The following is a 19,284-nucleotide window of genomic DNA, read 5'->3' as shown; positions in this document are numbered from 1 at the left end:
TTACAGGCATGAGCCACGGCCCCCAGCCTGACTTGGCTTTCCTTACTTTAGAATAGGAGCTATAAAAGTTAAAATTATGTGAGACAGATGATTCTATTCTTTTATCCTAAAGTTACATTTCTGAAAAATGGGTCTTTATAAATATGAATCCACACGATTTCCTCACCCTCATTTTAAACCAACATTGGTTGTTTAAAACTAAGCCTTTTTTGTTTCTGTTTTTGGCACAAGGGGGACTTCCTACGGTCTTACTCATCTTGGCTTCTTTATCCAAGCAACACCACTTACAAGACCAATGGCATTTGTCGAGTCTGCGGCTACGTTTCTCTGCCCTTGTATATTAAATCTGGAATGCAACTTTTTTGGATAGGATCAAATTAAACTGTACTATGTTTAAATACAGGGGAAAAAAACAAGTGTGGGAAGTACTTGTTTGATTGGGTCTTTTATAGTTATGAAAACAGATTTTGTATTATAATTGCCTTTACACATACATACATTTCTATAAGTAGATTCATTATTTGTATACCTTAATAAATTATCTTATGACCGATTTATGGCCATGAGAGTAATGGTTCAATCTGTCGACAAAACTGTCATCAAAACTCTCTCACAGTGATTTTTTAATTTTTATTTTAGGTTCAGGGGTACAGGTGCAGGTTTGTTTTATAGGTAAACTCATATCATGGTGGTTTTTTGCACAGATTATTTTGTCACCCAGGTACTAAGTCTAGTACCTAATAGTTATTTTTTTCTGCTCCTCTTCCTCCTCCCATTCTCCACCCTGAAGTAGACCCCAGTGTCTGTTGTTCCCTTCTTTGTGTCCATCAGTTCTCATCATTTAGCTCCCACTTGTAAGTGAAAACGTGGTATTTGGTTTTCTGTTCCTGCGTTAGTTTGCTAAAGATGATGGCCTCCAGCACCATCCATGTTCCTGTGAAAGACATGATCTCCTTTCTTATGCTGCATAGTATTCCATGGTATATATGTACTACATTTTCTTTATCCAATCTGTCACTGATGGGCATTTGGATTGATTCCATGTTTTCACTATTGTCACACTGATTTCTTTACCTTCAGACAAAATTATTTAATCATCAGTGACCTATTTTTAGGCAAATTTAACTTTTTCAGTTTGCAGACTCAGTACTCCATATTTTTCCTTAAAGTTTGGGAAACAAAGGATAACACTACTGTATTGATAACTTGATATGTACCTTTTTAGCCTTTTTCTATGCATGTATAATTTCTTACATGACATGTTGCTACATAATTTTGTAACCTGCATTTCACTTAACTAAACATACTGTGGAAATTTATCATGACATTTTTTTTAACATGTACCAAATTCACAAGGCTTAAAATTTAACAAATGAACGTAGAGTGAAAACTATGAAAACCAAGTCTTCCTCCTATCCTGAGAAACATTTTTAATGGCTGCATATCATAAGATGACCATATCCCTGGGTGAGCCTCCCTAATCCAAAATCTGAAATCTGAAATGCTCTAAAATCCAAAACTTTCTGAGCACTGACCTGATGCTCAAATGAAAGTGTGGGTTTCTGGATTAGTGACACATTCAAAATTCAAAACACTTTTGGTCCTAAGCATTTCTGATAAGGGATATTCAACCTGTGTTTTCTTTCTTTCTTTTTTTTCTTTGAGACAGGGTCTTGCTAGAGTGCACCCAGGCTTGGAGTGCAGTGGCACAATCGCAGCTCACTGCAGCCGTGACCTTCCAGGCTCAAGCGATCCTCTCACCTCAGCTTCTCCAGTGGCTGGAACCACAGGTGTGCATCACCATGCCCAGATTATATATATATATATTTTGGTAGAGGGAGCTCCGTATGTTGCTCAGGTTGGTCTCCAACTCCTGGGCTCAAGCCATCTTCCTGTTTTGGCCTCCCAAAATGCTGGGATTTCAGGCAAGAGCCACCACAGCCAGCCAACCTGTGTGGTTTTGAACCCATCTCCAGTTGTTGACATTTGTGGTTGGGTTTGTTGTTCTTGTCATTTTTCGTTGTCCCCCCCCCCCCCCCCCCCATTTATAAATACTGTGATTGAATAGTATTGTAGAAGTAAGTTTGGGTCAACTCTGATTTTTTTTTTTTAAGGATGTGTTTCTTGGATCTCCTTCCTTTCCTTCCAATCCTTTCCTGATTTCTTCTTCTGACTTCTTTCATCATCTCTTTTTCCTGCTTCCAAATGCATGTATTACTGAAGCCTCAACTCCTGTTCCTTTGCCTTTACCTACCGCTTCCTGATGTTCTCATGTATCTATACTCAGTCCCTATTCCTTCCCTGTATTATCTTGTCTCTCCACATGCCACAACTGAAAGATCATATCCAGAAGATAAACACTTCTCTTTCTTTACCTATGTTTCCATTATTTTTAGCTAAAACCATCTGTTTTCAGAGATTCAGGAAAAGATTCAATCTGAAGGATCCTGAAACTAAAAAGCTTTGAAAACTGTGTTAAGGGGCCCCATAAGCATGGCTTCTAAACTTCACTGACAAAAGGGACTGGGGTCATGCAGTATGGAGTCAGAGTGAGGTGGGATTAAAAGCTCTATGTAGTTGTTTTACCTATTGCTATCAAGCTTCTATTTTAGGCATGAGTTTTGGCCCTGGTAGATAAAACCATTTCTCTAAGTTATTAAAACCTGTACTTACATATAGAAGTTAGTAATTTATATTTAACATTTTGGTTTAAAAATCTCTGCGTTCTAGACTATCTGGGTCTCAAAAAAATGACCAAAGTATACACATTAATTTTTATGTTCTGTATTATATGACATATAATTCTTATTCATATATTTGGGGAAATAACTGCATTAGGCTTTTAAGAATAGTGGTGCTTGCTTTGTAAAGTTTCAAAATAGGTAACATTAAGGTTTTCTTTTCACTTTTTTTTGCAGGGACGGAAAATAAAGGAAGCAGTGTTTTATCATGTGTATTTCAGCAGGTCTTCTTGAAATTTAAGTAAAAATATGACTGCCCTCTCTTCAGAGAACTGCTCTTTTCAGTACCAGTTACATCAAACCAGCCAGCCCCTAGATGTTAACTGTCTGCTGTTCTTGATCATACTTGGGAAAATATTATTAAATATCCTTACACTAGGAATGAGAAGAAAAAACACCTGTCAAAATTTTATGGAATATTTTTGCATTTCACTAGCATTCATTGATCTTTTACTTTTGGTAAACATTTCCATTATATTGTATTTCAGGGATTTTGTACTTTTAAGCATTAGGTTTACTAAATACCACATCTGCCTATTAACTCAAATTATTTCCTTTACTTATGGCTTTTTGCATTATCCAGTTTTCCTGATAGCTTGTATAGATTATTGCCTCAATTTCTCTAAAACAACCAAGCTTTCATTTAAGTGTCAAAAATTATTTTATTTCTTTACAGTAATTTTAATTTGGATTTCAGTCCTTGCTTATGTTTTGGGAGACCCAGCCATCTACCAAAGCCTGAAGGCACAGAATGCTTATTCTCATCACTGTCCTTTCTATGTCAGCATTCAGAGTTACTGGCTGTCACTTTTCATGGTGATGATTTTATTTGTAGCTTTCATAACCTCTTGGGAAGAAGTTACTACTTTGGTACAGGCTGTCAGGATAACTTCCTATATGAATGAAACTATCTTATATTTTCCTTTTTCATCCCACTCCAGTTACACTGTGAGATCGAAAAAAATATTCTTATCCAAGCTCATTGTCTGTTTTCTCAGTACCTGGTTACCATTTGTACTACTTCAGGTAATCATTCTTTTACTTAAAGTTCAGGTTCCAGCATATATTGAGATGAATATTCCCTGGTTGTACTTTGTCAATAGTTTTCTCATTGCTACAGTGTATTGGTTTAATTGTCACAAGCTTAATTTAAGAGACATTGGATTACCTTTGGATCCATTTGTCAACTGGAAGTGCTGCTTCATTCCACTTACAATTCCTAATCTTGAGCAAATAGAAAAGCCTATATCAATAATGATTTGTTAATATTAAAAGTTACAACTATAGTAAGATCATAATTTTATAAACAGAACTCAGGACATATTAAAAAATAAACTGAACTAAAGCTTTTGCCCCTTAACTTTGATACTGTTCACAATGTGTCTTTTGGGGCTATGATACTATTTATTAAATAGTGTTTTATTTTAAAAACAAAATAATTCCAAGAAGTTTTTATAGTTGTTCAGGGTCAGTATATTACAAATATTATTTTGTTATTAACACAGAAAGTGAAATGAGTTAACATTTGGCCATACTGATGTTTGTGTTACCCAAAAAAACTACTGGATGCAAACTGTTACGTAAATCTGAGATTTCACTGACAACTTTAAGATATCAACCAAAACATTTTTATTAAATGTTCAAATGAAAGCAAGAAAATAAAAATTGTTCTTAAAATGATTCGGTATAAAGTTCAGTGTAAGAGGAAGATTAGCTTATTTTAAATGTAGCTGATTTTAAAAAGTATATCTCTGTTCTTAATGCAAATATTCCTGGAAGAAGAGAGTTTTAATTGCTCACCTTATGGAACTGGAAGTAATGACTAGGTCCCTTTCCATGATTCAGCAGATTCGTTTTCATATTATAACTTGTATGTCACATACTTGCATGTCACATCATAATGACATTGGCAATGTATCACACGTAAAAGTAGAGTTTTTCATCTTCGGCACTCTTGACATTTGGGGTTGGTTAATTTTCTGTTGGGGTGCAGTTTAGCAGCATCCCTGCTCTCTGCCTGCTGATTGGTAGCACCTCCATGCCCAGTAGAAACAATAAAAAATGTCTCCAGACATTGCCAAACCTCCCCCAGTGGATGGGCAGAGTAGCTTCGTTGGAGTAAAACAATATGAGTGGCAGAATAATCTTATGTTACTTTAGGAATTAAGCTACATAGGTATTTTTGTCACCCATTTATAAATACTATATTGCATAAATCTAAACCTAGCTTTTCCTGAATTGGTGGCTTTTGATTTTTTTTTATATTTATAGTAAGATATATTTTTTAACATCATGACCCATAGACATGTATGTATTATGTTTACATGTCATAACAATACTTACCCTTACATATCATGCAAATATGTTTTTTAGTGTCATTTTTTAAATGCTGGTTTTGATCCACTAAATTGAGTTCATGATCCACAAATGGATTACTTTCCATTATTTGAAAAAATGTCCTAAAACAAGTGCTATGGAACATTAATAATGGCAAAGAGATTTAAGAAATGTGTCCTGTGTGCCAGGTACCATCTTAAGTGTTTTACATGCAGCAACTGATTTAATCCTCACAGCAACTCTGACAGGAACTATTATCCCCTTCTTACAGATGAGGAAATTTAAACAATGAAAGTAAGAAACTCACTATGATACAGCTAGACACTGGGGAAGCTGGGATGCAAACCCAGAATTCTGGTCCAGAGTTCTTGCTCTTTACCACTATATATTACACTGCCTTTCATTGGTGCCACTGACTGTTCTCAAAAAGAATGGTTTGTTTCAGAGTCAAATGTGAAGAATGTTGTTTCTTAATTATTTTTCACTTGAAAATGTACAATGCCCATGAACATCTTAAGGCTTTACAGTGCTATAATGAAGAAGAAACCCATTTACTTGAGCACAGAAGTCTCTTTAATTAGCTAATTAATTAACCATCTATAAAGACAAGCTGGGAAATGCTCCTGGACAGTCAGTCAGGAATTCTGAGTAGCAGGTAATACAAACTCAACCTGAGCCATTCTAAGAACAAGCTGGATACTGGAAAGACAACTCGGTAAACTACTAGGAGAATCTCTCTTGAGCTGTTGGTTTCCACTTTGTGTCCAACAAAGTGGGTATTCTGGCTGCCAGCAGCTCAGGGCTTTCATAATTCCAACTTAAAACATCTCCTAACTTCAAATATACAGTCCCAGGGAATGACTGTTCAACCTGACTTCAATCATATGTCCACCTCTCTATGATCAGGTCTGCTAACGGAAGACATGGTAGGGAACAGAAATAACCCCTATAATAGATGCTACAATGTTAAAAAAAAAAAAAAAAAAAGAGAGAAAGTAGGAATAAAAATCACATTATTCTATAAAAACCAAATGCATATAGAGAACCAACTATATTGAAAGTTTAGGACAAATACTCCTATGTTCAAGAGAACATCAGGGTGTGTTTAAACAGTTTAAAACATTAAAACCCGGCCCTCTTTCCTTCTCTGTGTTACTTTTTCCTCTAAATATATTGCCTTCTAGTTGGCCAAATATGGGACTAAAATATGTTTAAATATATTGAAATTAATCAGTAAAGACTTACACTCTTTGCAGATTTTAAATCAGGAGATTTTAAAACCATTTCAAACCTCACTAAGCTTTTTAACACCGGATTCCCCATGTCTCACAAGCTTAAAGAAAAAAAAATTACTCAATAGACCAGCCAAATGGAAGAGGCTTTTATTTGTAAAGAAATGAACTTACAACTGGTCTACAATATATTATTATAATATAAACAATATAAATAAATGATCCTGTAGGCCCACTAATCTTCCATCCAGACCCACACGAAGCAATGTTACAACAATATTCTATATGAAAATGTGCAGGTAACAAAGGTGCAATTACAAGCAAGTTAAGCAGCAGAGTATAAGGTGCTTTAATTTAATAGTTAATGTTGCCATCAACAAACATTTAAATGCTCAATTTACTTCACTGAATACAGACACAACAAATATGAAAATCTAAATTCATACACATGCTACTTAATATGAAAGTGCTTTCTCTTTTTTAAAAAAATACACCAAATGGACACTTTTTACATAGATCAAATGTGCTCTTACAATGCAAAATTAACCTTCATTTTCAGGTTATACATTTTAAAACTGTAGCTATCAACACCAATCTAGGAACTCTAATGCTAAGAGTGCTAAAAACTATTTCATTTCTTGTAAGGAGGACTCTAATACAATATCCAATGTAAAGAATACATCTATATATAATCTTAACATTTGTTTTCTGTAAAGATAAAAAATGTTTTCTTTCCCCTTGGTGATCTTTGTTCATCCTGGGTGGATCATCTTTTGAGTTTTTAATAATACGAAAGTCCTATTTTAGAACAATGGGAGGAACCAAAAGGAGGAATTACAAAATTGGTTAACATGTGCTTAAACATCCAAAAAACACCAGTTTATCACAACAATTGGTCTTTGCTAAAATTAACAACAAAATGTTAATAAGGAAGAAGACAAAAAGTACTAATTTAATAAAAGGCTTGAAATGCCTGCCACCATTGTCAGTATCCATCTATCCAACCTTCATTTACTACAAGCATAATACTACTTTGAGGATAATTTTTGGAACTTATTTTGACTTTTTCCCCTATAGGAAAAACAAAGACCAAGTTTTTGAAGGAGAGGACTGGGAATCTAGTTTAAATGTATGCATCCAAAATTATATCATCTTTGCACATTCAGTTGACTTTTTGAAATTTAAGAATACATATACAAAAAGTATTTATGTAATACATATTTTAACAGCATAAAATATTTGAAAAATTAGTTATACTTTAAAAATTAAAACACTTAGTATTTTTTAAACTAGTACCATGGAATAATTTTTTGAAACCCAGATTATCTGGCTACTTAGATGATAGTCTTCCCGTTTTCAATTAGTTTGAAAGATTCTAATCCAACATTTTATTTGGATATTTCCTGCTTTAAAAAGCTGCAACAGGCTAGGCGCAGTGGCTCATGCCTATAATCCCAGCACTTTGGGAGGTTGAGACGGGCGGATCACTTGAGGTCAGGAGTTTGAGTCCAGCCTGGCTAACATGGTGAAACCCCATCTCTACTAAAAATACAAAAAACTAGCCAGGCGTAGTGGCGCATGCCTGTAATCCCAGCTACTTGGGAGGCCAAAGTGGGAGAATCGCTTGAACCTGGGAGGTGGAGGTTGCATTGAGCCGAGATCGCACCACTGCACTCCAGCCTGGGTGACAGAGCGAGACTCTGTCTCAAAACAAACAAACAAAAAGCCACAAGAATGATAAACTATTTTTTAATAGATATTTTCATTCTATATCTTTATGGAGAATGTTAGTATCAACTGATGTTGATATGTAAAGCTGTGTCAACAGGAAGTACAATGTGATTCACAGCATCCCAGAGTGACAAGGAAGGGACCTTAACCCAATAAATCTCCCATTCAATGTTTACCCCCCAAATACTTACCAATTCAAGCATGGAACTGTTTCATGTTTACCCGTTCTGCATTTTAAAGGATGCCCTTTGTATTATCTGCTGTCTAGAATATTACTGTTTCTTACGTATCTTTAAAAGGTGGATATTTGTAATAGCTTAAAATACAGTAACATTTATTTTGTGTCATCTTTCTTAATTTAAAAACAAAAAATAAATGAACTAGTCTGTTCCAGTGATCTCCTTTGAGATTTTTCAGTTTTAGAAAGCTGCTACACTGTCAGGCGTGGTGGCTCACGCCTGTAATCCCAGCACTTAGGGAGGCCAAAGTGGGTGAATCACTTGAGGTCAGGAGTTAGAGACCAGCCTGGCCAACATGGTGAAACCCCATCTCTATGAAAATACAAAAATTAGCCGGGTGTCGTGCCGGGCACCTGTAATCCCAGCTACTCGGAAGGCAGAGGCAAGACAATCGCTTGAACCCGGGCGAGGTTGCAGTGAGCTGGGATCACACCACTGCACTCCAGCCTGGGCGACAGAGCGACCCCGTCTCAAAAAAAGAAAAAAAAAAGTTGCTACACTGTCAATACTAGGTAAAAAGCTCTTATATCAACACCAGCTTTTTTTTGTTCTGCCACATGCCTTGTTAGCAACAACTCTGGAACAGATTCAAGTGTTAAAATAATGCCGTAAAATATGGGCTGTCTCAACCTGTATGTCCTTAATGTTAAGTCTCCTAAATTTTGTAACTTAATCAGGTATAGGGCCAACTGATGTTTAGTATATGAAATGTTTTATAAAAATTATGATATGATTCACTCAGACCCCTTAGATGTCATCTAGCCCTAACCCTTTACCCAATGCATAAAAATACTTCCTCCCAGTTCCAAGTTTATTAAGATTCCCTCTCAGTCAGCTTATTAAGTAGTAATGATTATGTTCATATTTATTTAAGCCACAATGAATTTTGGGGGGAAGATTTTACTTATTACCAGTTCCTCATGTCATGATCACCACACACTGCACATATAAGTGTTCAAATGTTTTGCTGAATATAAGTACATGAATCACCATATTCATATGTGTTCGTATATTCAGTGGTTAACCAATAAGGAGCATTTAGGAAAATGTCCTCATTTGCTTGTTACGTATGAATTTTCTATTTTAATCCTTAGGAGAACAAAGACTGTAGGTGACCCAAGAAATGGATGCTAAACCGAACCCTTAAAAAGGGAAAGAGAATGAAGTAGGAGCAACCCCATTACATGGCCTAGAATCATAGTTTTAGATCTGGGAGGTACCTCAAAGATGAATTAAACCAAAATCAACTTCTGAGTAGTACAGGAACCATATTGCATATCTGGAAGCTGTTAAAAAAGCTGAGTAATTGCCCAACATGTCACACACAGCTAACCCACTGACATAAAACCTCAGTCTCCAGACCAGTGTGTTAATCCTAACTCATCATCATCTTAATTCATCTATTATTTACTACTGAAATAGATTATTTACTGATTATTTAATGCTACCCAAAACAAAAAAATACTTTTAAGGGAAGCATTCTAAATAAAGATTTAAATACTAGACACTTCTGGTTTACTTGAAGCAAGACTAAAAAATTATTTCTAAAACAGGTTGATGTTTAACTTCACTGATGACTAAACAACCCACCACTCTCACGAACACCAACTTTTCACCATCGTCATTTAAAGCTCCACAAAGCTTGGATTTAACACTGATAACATTCCATGAAATGTAACTTTTAGGTCAATAAATGATGGTGACTATCAATCCTTAAGATGATTCCTGGAGTAAATTTAAACAGGTGCTCTAAAAGAACTTACTACCTTACTCTTATATTTAATTAAAACCTTGCTATGTAGTATAACAGTGTTTTAAAATTATATTGGTTTTCTCCAAATTGAAATTCATTACTCTGCTTCTTTTAAACAACACGTTTTGTTTTCTTTCTATGGATTCATACTGAACACCACCAGTATCACTGAGAGGACCAGTACTTGTAAAAAGCAGTTAAAAAAAAATATTTTTCAAAAGTAGAAAGCTAGCTAGAACCTCATTATGTTGTACCTCTTCTCTAACATTTCAGATTAAAATTGTCATCTTTAAATAAAATTAAATGTCAACAAACTATAAAAGGAAAAAAATAAAACATCTGGAAAACATTTCCCAAACGTTCCCATAAACATGACACTTGGAAGGGGTGTGTGCATGTGTCTGAGTAGAAAAGCTCGTCTTCAGAGCTGAAAAGGAGGGCAGAGATTCCCCCTTAATGTATGTTTTCTAAATTGAAAGTTTAGAAAAAGCCATATTCTCTGGAATGTGATGGTAATGATTATATTTGTATTAATGCTTTACAACTTTTTTTTTTTTTTTAAAGCGTTCTCATAGTACAATTTGAAAATGGATTAGGTTCTAAAAACTAATATGTAAAACTTGGAAAATTCTTAAAAATTTAGGAAATTATTTTTCCAAAGAAGGTAATCTAATTTTAAACTTTTTTTTATTTGAAGAAAGCTTATAAAACTACTGTGAACAAAACTATATAAGGATACATTTTATGAAAGTCTAACAAAAAAGGACCTATCTTCCCAAAGAATTTTTTGTTTTGTTTTGCTTTTTGAGACGGTGTCTTGCTCTGTCACCCAGGCTGGAATGCGGGGGTATGATCTCAGCTCACTGCAACCTCTGCCACCTAGGTTCAAGCAATTCTCCTGTCTCAGCCTCCCAAGCAGCTGGGATTACAGGTGCACGCCACCACACCCAGCTAATTTTTGTGTTTTTAGTAGAGATGGAGTTTCACCATATTGGTCAGGCTGGTCTCGAACTCCTGACCTCAGGTGATCTACCTGCCTCAGTCTCCCAACGTGCTGGGATTACAGGTGTGAGCCACCATGCCCAGCCCCAAATAATTTTTTTTTTAAGACATACAGCTTAACAAGTTGAAATTTTAGTAAGATTGCGTATTTACTTTTCCTAATACTGTATTTGTGCTTATCTAAACTGGATCACACTCTGTGAGATGAAATTAAATGCTCTAAGTAGATTTATAAAATACCAATATTGATGAATGTGGGTAAACAGTTCATTTCATGATCCACACTGCTGTGAACCAAAGAAGCAGAGGTAGGCTTGTGTTTACCGAAATCCAGACTAGGAAAGAGAAACCTATAGCTTTTCTTTTCCCAATTCTTAGACTGAGATACAACCTAACAAATAAAATACTATCTTAAAATGCCTCTTTATAACAATCTACAGAGGTGATTCAACTGTGGTACCTGATAATGGAAACTCTCTGTAATTCTGGCAACTCAATTAAAACAACCTTTGAATTTTTGACAAATATTCTCTAACTATAATAAAAGGTTGTCAAATTTTCGGAAATCAAAAATCACTAACTTATATATCATTGGAACTATTAATATCCATGCTCCTAAGCATGGAGACAGTGGGTATAGAGAGTGAAAGAATGAGTCTGATTACAGGTAAATCTTGACATATAAAAACTATAGCCTATTTATAACTGGCATCTAACAATTAAAATGTATTATTTTGAACTATGGATGAAGGCCATATCTATCCTACGTAACTTCTATCCTCTTGGGTCTGGAATGCTTTGTTCCTCCTACTTGTCTCCTCCTCTACTCCCCTATCCTTCCCCCTAGAAAACCTTCCTTAGGGCCCAGCTAGTTACATATGTGGTACACAAGAAACAGATTGAGCAATCATTTTGCATAGATGGGCCAGTTTCCACTGCCCAAAGGTTGCTCTGGAACATGACTGTCAGGTATCAGAAAGTCCTGCCCCAGCTGCCTCCCTTCCTCAAGTTAGCCCCAATACAAAATCCTCGCTAAAGATTTTGAGACAAAGATCTAAGAAGTAAGTTTTCATGCAGTTTTCTTTGAGCTAGAGGCCTTAAGAGAGGTAGTGAGATGAGGCCCTTTCATGCCATTAGCTAATGCTCAATGCCAGTAGGCTGCATGTGTTCCTGCAATTCATCAAGGTGAGAATCTTTAAACCACAAACTATAACCAGGCTGTTCTGGTTGAAAATATATCTTTAAAACATTTTAACAGTGTGTCCAGTCATTTTCATCTACTGGATATGGCTGTCAGGTCAGCATCACTCACATACATCTATACTAGTGTATTCTTTCAAAAATCGTTTATACACATTTAATATAGGCATATAGCCTAAGACTATATTGCCTCCTTGCCATACTTGTGCCATTGTGGAACCAAAAGCCTGAAGATGTACATAATGTACTTTAAGACATTTAACTGAACAAGTCAGTGGGAGACAGGGCACTATAACACATTTCAATTCAATCTAAGACTTGTATTTGTGAATAGATGTCTCGTTATAATTTTATACTTGATATATGAAGATAAGCTATGTCAAAAATTATTCAAAGGCATGATCACAATAATACTTGTTTCATAGTTCTAAGTATTTTGATACACCAGGAAACAAAAATCAACTGGGATCCCTAATGAAAGGAAATTATTTCTTCTAAGTAAAACATGAATATTCACTTCAAAAGTGCAGAAATGTGCTCAGTGTTGACACAGGCTAAGCTAACAAGGATGATGGCCTCCTCCTCTGACTCTGCCCATTCTCAAGCTTTTGCATTACCATTTCTTTCCTCCCATTCCACCTTGTCTACTCCTGGGTGACTGCTCTTAAACCACACCTTTTAAAAAAGTTCTGTTTAGAGCATTCAACAGCAAAGTAACAGTACCATCAGGGCAATAATATGCTACTTAAAAAATGACAGGATTTGGAACACTCTATCTCATACTATATATTCAAAGCTGCATAGCTGTGTCTTACACATTCCTACACAAGGCTTGATGAATATTAATGTCATATAAAAATAATTTTCACAAATCAGCTCTCTTAGTTGTTTAACTTCCCTAGGAACACAAGGCTTAAAGCAAAATTTCAAACTTAACGGTTTTTTATCCCAATGGGATAAAGAGTGCAACACTTTAAGGAAGTCAGAAAATGCAAACTTAGGTAGCAAAAGTAGGAAGAACCTTCATGTTCCCTGTTTGTCATTACCTCTCCCCAGTCAAAATCCTGAAACTCTTAGTAGTAGTATGAAAGGATATGAAAACAATTATACTCTCCCCACCTATATCATACTGAAACTGTGCTTTAAAGCTCAGGAGAGAGGTGGATGCTCAGTGTTGTCTATATATCCATTATACATATAGTTGAAGCTTTGAAATTAAGAAACAGCTTTGGAAGAAACAGCTGTACCAATGTGATAGCAAACAAGCCATTTTTAAATAAAAACTCACTTGAAAAAAGCAAGTGCATCTTCTGGGTATGTTTTGAGTGGGGACAACAGAGATCTGGACTAGATTTAAGATTATAAGGTATTCTCCAATAGAAAACCCTCCTGTAAGCCTCTCCTGAATACTTTTAAGACAGCAGTAGGCACAGGGACTTTCAATAAGTACAGAATGGCTGCTAGTAGGAAAGCAAATAAATAAAAGGAGAGCCTACAACACAGTTCAAAATTGATACCTTAAAGACCATAGTAATACAGTTATGGGAGGTAATCATTATTTGCTGGAGGAGTCTATCCCCAAATAATAAATTTTGTATTAACTGTGGATAATCTATGAGAAGTTTTAATTCCAGGCAAGATTTTCCATTGCACCTCCCTCCCTCATACTGTGAGCCATCTCTTACTAATGCTTAGCCTGTATTTTGTTCTGAAATTCCAAGAAGAGGGGAAAAGTCAAGCATATGACAATTCTGTCATGATGATTAACAGCTAATAAATGAAAACCGATTATAGAGTACCTAGCTTTCCTTGAAACTTTAATCCAATGATTAAAAATGTGATATAAAGAAATATGTAACATAGACTACAAGCTATCGTAGGTCTGGAACATGAGCCTTATATTACATTACATATTCTAATCCTACATGTAACTATCAGTAAACATCTTTTTTCAAAACATTACTACACAAAGAATTCCACAAAGCATACATTCAAACAAGAGGCATCTAAAGATTAAAAAAATTACCCGCTGTATTTTTGTATAAAAATAATCAACATTCTCTAATGTACACAAAGCCAAAAGATAAATATAATATCTGTGATGTCTTCAGTGACATCTTTAGTCTTCTACTAGCTCAACACAATCTTTTTGAAAAGAGCAGTGAAAATGACTGAAACTCACGGACTCTTTATTTTCCCCTCCTTACTCGACTTCTGCCAAATATCTGTGTATGTTCCTTCAATTACTAAAATATCTCAATCGTGGTAATGTAAGAAAAGAGTAAAACAAAACATTCATCATCTCAAATAAAATTTTTGATGTCCAGGACTATAAAGCTTTCAGGGCTTCCACAAACAATTTTGTTTTAGTGTCATAATTCTATAGAACACTGTTCAGTAAAAGTTTTTGCTTTAAATTTTTTTCCTCAAACATGTACATACAAAATTATATCTGGTGATTTAAGAGAAATCACTTGGTAAGTGCTTTGCAGGAAGCATGCAAACGTTTGGTAAAGGAAGTAGGAATGTACATTCTAGCTAGTCCCAGCATGTTCAACATTAGAAAAAAATCCAAAGAGCAACCACATATCTGCTACAAACTATTTTCTTGCCAGAAAAGGCTATGCACTAGTTCATAGGTATAATCATATTATGCCTTCATCATTGCAGAGGAGCACAGAGGTATGAAAGATAATCAGAATGAATTAGTACTTTCTGAGAGTTAAATTATTTCCATGTTAGTCCTTATTTTATAGGACAATTTGTAGATCTTTTTTTCTTTTTCTAGTATGATTAAACTAGAAAAAATTATTCAGCAGAATATGAATGTTATGTGAAAAATACTTTCATCATATATATTTAGTATGCTCCATCTTTTAAAAGTATTCCTTTGGGTGAAAACAGTATTTATCACTCCTTCTATATCAGAGTTTCTCAACCTTGGCAGTACCGACATTTTTGAACCGATGATTCTTGATAGTGGAGGGGTGCTGTCTTGTGCATTATAAGATATTTAGAAACATCTCTGGCTTCTACCTACTAGATACCAGTAGCAACCCTCCCCTAAACCCACCCCCAAGCTGTGACAACCAAAATGTCTCAGCATTGCCAAATGTCCCCTGGCAATCAAAACTGACCTCCACTGAGAACCAGTGCTCTAAATAAATGTACAAAAACTGAGAGGAAAACTTTCTCAATCAAACCAAATTCTTGGTCAAGTTTGGAACAGAAACTAACTCTTCTCACTTCCAGATCAGTATTGTTCATACTAGAACACAATTCCTTTTTTATAGGTAAAGCATATGTCTAAAAGACATATTTTTTAAAATGTACACTGATTTCATATGATTCTGTCACTGGACTACTAAATTATTCCATAACATACCTCTCATGACAACCTTTAGAAAACTAATAGGGTAGAAAAAAATGTATAAGAAAATCGAATCAAAAGAGGATAAATGTAAATCATTAAATTACTTTTAAAAGGATTCTTTATATTAATGATAAACATCACCTTTAAAAAAATTATCTAGTATAACACATTTCTTTGAAAAATATCATGGCCCTCTATAACAAGTCTTTCAATGTTTCATGTAACCTGTAAAATTAATTTTACCAATGTTTGTTAATTATGAAAATGTATGATGAATTATTATACCTGTAGAAGAAATGTCAGTATTTGATGTGGAGATCCCAATGTGCTTGGCTATCCACTACAGTAAGTGTCATATTCTAGACCAAGTTAGGCCTTTACCTTACAAGTTTGTGTGAGAAGAGTAAAACTGCTGTTTTATCAAGGCTTCATGTTCCTGTTAAGATTCCTTCAGAGAGTTGATGCGTGCACAGATCTTCAGGGCTGGGCCTAGCTTGATATTCATTGCACTCATGAGATGGTCTTCTTTTAGCAAGAGAAGGGCCTGTCCATCAATCTCCTGTGCTCTGAATTCATCTGCAATATCCTGGCAGCCTGGAATTTGACCAGAGGATGGAAGTTAGAATTAAATATACAACAATTAGACATTACTCCTAACAGTCACAGTTATGCTCTCACTGGGTCTGAGAATCTGAAATACAGGCTGAGAAACAAATGAAATTTATTTATGGTAGTCTTGAGTTCACTCTTGAAGAATAGAGTATTTGCATTCTGAAAATAAGAATTAATTCAAAATCCAGGTAAAGCAATTTGTTTGGAATTCTTGCTCTAAAATAATGTTATAGAAATAATTCATAAGAGGCAAAAATGTACAAAGTCTAGATATAATACTGCCTTCACAAAAAGGACTATGGTGTTACCTCAAAGCATGCCACATAACAGGTTTGGGTTAACTAGTTATACCTCATGAACTTATCTCTGTATAATACATCCTTCACATATAGGTAAAGAGGAAACAAAAATATAATGTTTTGCCATTTAAATAACCTAGAAATATTTTCTCAAGTAAGTACCACTTTCATTATCATTTGTACCTTATCCTAATTTATAACCTTCCCTTGACAAGTACATTTAAAATACTTTTATTGTTCACTCAGGACAGATCAAATCTCTCAAGATTGTATTACCAATCTATTGCAATGCTGCTGAAATGTATTACACTGCTTGACTTGTAACTTCAACTTCAAATCTTAGTATCACTGGGCTTGTCTCCACTTTTGTTAAGAAAACAATTCTCACTGAAATTATGAGCTTGCTGGTGAATTTCCTGCCATATAACCAATATTTTGCTCTCAGTCTAAACCAGGTGCTTTAGCAGGTAACAATGCCAGTATCTACCTGAAACTCAAATGTTTTTACTGTCTACCAAATTTTCAATTCCAGATTACTCAACAAACTTACCCATTAAGGGTAAAGAAACCAATAGGAAAGGTAATGAATTAAGCAGCTGAGACAAGAGAGAATACAAAAATATGGAAGCTTTCTTGAGATACAGTAAAATTTTAAGATGAATTTAAGAATACACATAAAAACTGACAGCTTTTCTATTTTATTCAAATCAGCATTCTAAGGGAAAACACAAAGAAAAAGATAATGAAAAATGAAAATAATTACATTACACTTTTGGATGCCACAATTTTGCTAGTTCAATTATCCTTTCTACTTGCAAATGTTATCATCCTCTTGTTTATGTAAGATTATGTCTTATAACCCAGCACAAAGCACAAAGCATTATAGGTATTGAATACATAATATTTGTCAATAAGGACTGAATTAGTAAATACACAATAAACAAAAATATAATCTGCTACAGAAGAGCTATCTGTAAGAGTAATACAAACATTTTTTCCTGTATACAGCTGTGTCCATTTTTTCTCTTGCTTATTTCTTTTCTCATGTCCTCTGTTAGTTGTATCTTTACTGTTATATAACAACTAGCTTTTCAATTTCTATTTTAGTAATTTCTCAGACTTTGAAAAATTCACATTTCAATACCTCTACAAAATTTTTATGCTTTTGCTCATTTATCTTATAAAAGAAACTATAGTTGAAATGGGATTACTCACCATAGAAAAGCCCCTTTTCTTTTCCCAGAGGTAGCTCAACAAAACTGGGCAGACAAAACTGACTAATCTTGCATCTAGTTGTGACTTCATCCTTCTTTTTATGAAAGAACTAATGTTCTTCTCTCTTCAGTCTTACTTACAAGAACACAGGAAAGAAAAGAAGAGAGAGAAAGATAGGGTGGGACTTACTTAGATTCAGAAAACAGGAGCAATGAGAAGTAATGAGAATTATAAGAGCTACATTTGGGAATAGAAACAAGGAGTTCTCCATGAGGAAAATATGTAGCACATTCCTATTCCTCTGTATTGTGAGATTCCTCTTCACACATCCTCTTGTAGGTGGACAGTAAATGTATTAGCAAAATAATAAAGAACAAAAAGTGTTTTGGGAATTAGAACGATCAAATAGGAATGCATTTTAGATCACAACTTTCTTAAGCTAACCACAAAAAAAGAGTAGTTACATCAGTATAGAAATAAAAAAATAAAGTGACTTAGAAAAATTGGAAGCAAGTATGCTTCCAGAAACTCATTACAGAAAAATATATTTTAAAAACAATTTTAAGTGCTCAAGGTATACTGAGATAAAGTTCTGAGTTTCTGACACTAACATCTACTTTGGTAAAATGCCTGGATCCCAGGGATGTGTACAAAACAAACACCATCTGACACTGAGCTAGCCAGTCAACTGAGCTAGCTTCACCTCACCAGAAGCAAGTGCAGTGCAGCTCTCAGTACGGGCAAGGACCTCTGCACATGGGTCCCAACTGACCTTGCAAGTGTCTGGCATCACTTCTCCAGCTAAACTCAAAACAAAACACCCTGCACAAAAATTGACCACAAAAACTGAATTGCCACTCAATACTACAGAATAAACAAGTCCCAATACTGATATTACAAAAACCAGTAAATAGTCAATGTTTTTAAAAACGATTCCTAGTTTATGCCTACAGAAAAATCAAATCTGTGGATTACACTTGAATAAATAGAGGACAAACTGATCTCTGCAAAAGGCAATTCACCATAGCAAGAAAGGGTTAAAGAAGATAACCTGCAGTAAATTGAAAATAAGAATTGTTCCTGTAGATAACTTTTTAATGCAGAAAAAATTAGAAGGCGGTAATTTTTCATTCTGATAACAGCTCTGAGATTCTGGTCTATTGCATACAAGCTCTAACATAGTCTGAACAGGATGGTTAACAAGATGATATACAAAGAGAAGAGAAAACTGGAGGAGTAAATATAAATGCCCTGATTAAAGAGGGAAGGAAGCCTATCTCAACTGGAAAGAAACAAAATACAAAAGAGATTACAAAATTTACAAGTTTGTTCATTCTATTTAAGAACAGCTTGGGAGTAGACTACTCAGGGAAAACAAACAGCACTGAATGAGAGCTGAAAAAAAGCTCAAAACGGTATTTACAAAGTCCAGAGAAGCAGAAAGAAATGATCATTAAGGCATTTTCTGGTATGAGATTACCTTAAACTATAGGCATTATGCAGAGAAAACTTTTGAGAAAGGTGATATAACTAATCACACAAATAAGCTT

The 19,284-nt window shown here is 34.8% G+C and overlaps 2 protein-coding genes across 10 annotated transcripts in view; one reads left to right on the top strand and one right to left on the bottom strand.

The window, feature by feature from the left end:
• GPR160 (G protein-coupled receptor 160) overlaps positions 1 to 6,105 on the top strand; it is a 44,383-nt gene extending 38,278 nt beyond the window's left edge. The window contains exons 1-2 of one of the 2 annotated variants that reach the window (XM_023213477.2): positions 1,729 to 1,790; positions 2,919 to 6,105. In XM_023213477.2, the coding sequence (XP_023069245.1) occupies positions 2,991 to 4,007 (1,017 nt within the window). In that variant the 5' untranslated portion in view covers positions 1,729 to 1,790; positions 2,919 to 2,990 and the 3' untranslated portion in view covers positions 4,008 to 6,105. Of the gene's footprint in view, positions 1 to 1,728; positions 1,791 to 2,918 lie in introns of those variants that run through there. The other variant, XM_023213475.3, reaches the window with a different exon arrangement.
• Positions 6,106 to 6,439: 334 nt separating this feature from the next.
• Positions 6,440 to 19,284, bottom strand: part of PHC3 (polyhomeotic homolog 3) — a 96,619-nt gene continuing 83,774 nt past the window's right edge. For 7 of the 8 annotated variants that reach the window (XM_023213472.2, XM_023213464.2, XM_023213468.3 and 4 more), the window contains one exon: positions 6,440 to 16,202. In XM_023213472.2, coding sequence (XP_023069240.1) covers positions 16,048 to 16,202 — 155 coding nt within the window. In that variant the 3' untranslated portion in view covers positions 6,440 to 16,047. The remainder of the gene's footprint in view (positions 16,203 to 19,284) is intronic. The other variant, XR_002731887.1, reaches the window with a different exon arrangement.

The sequence above is a fragment of the Piliocolobus tephrosceles genome, chromosome 2 (assembly GCF_002776525.5).
Source record: "Piliocolobus tephrosceles isolate RC106 chromosome 2, ASM277652v3, whole genome shotgun sequence".
NCBI classification, from domain to species: Eukaryota; Metazoa; Chordata; class Mammalia; order Primates; family Cercopithecidae; genus Piliocolobus; species Piliocolobus tephrosceles.
This window is presented reverse-complemented; position numbering and strand designations above follow the sequence as displayed.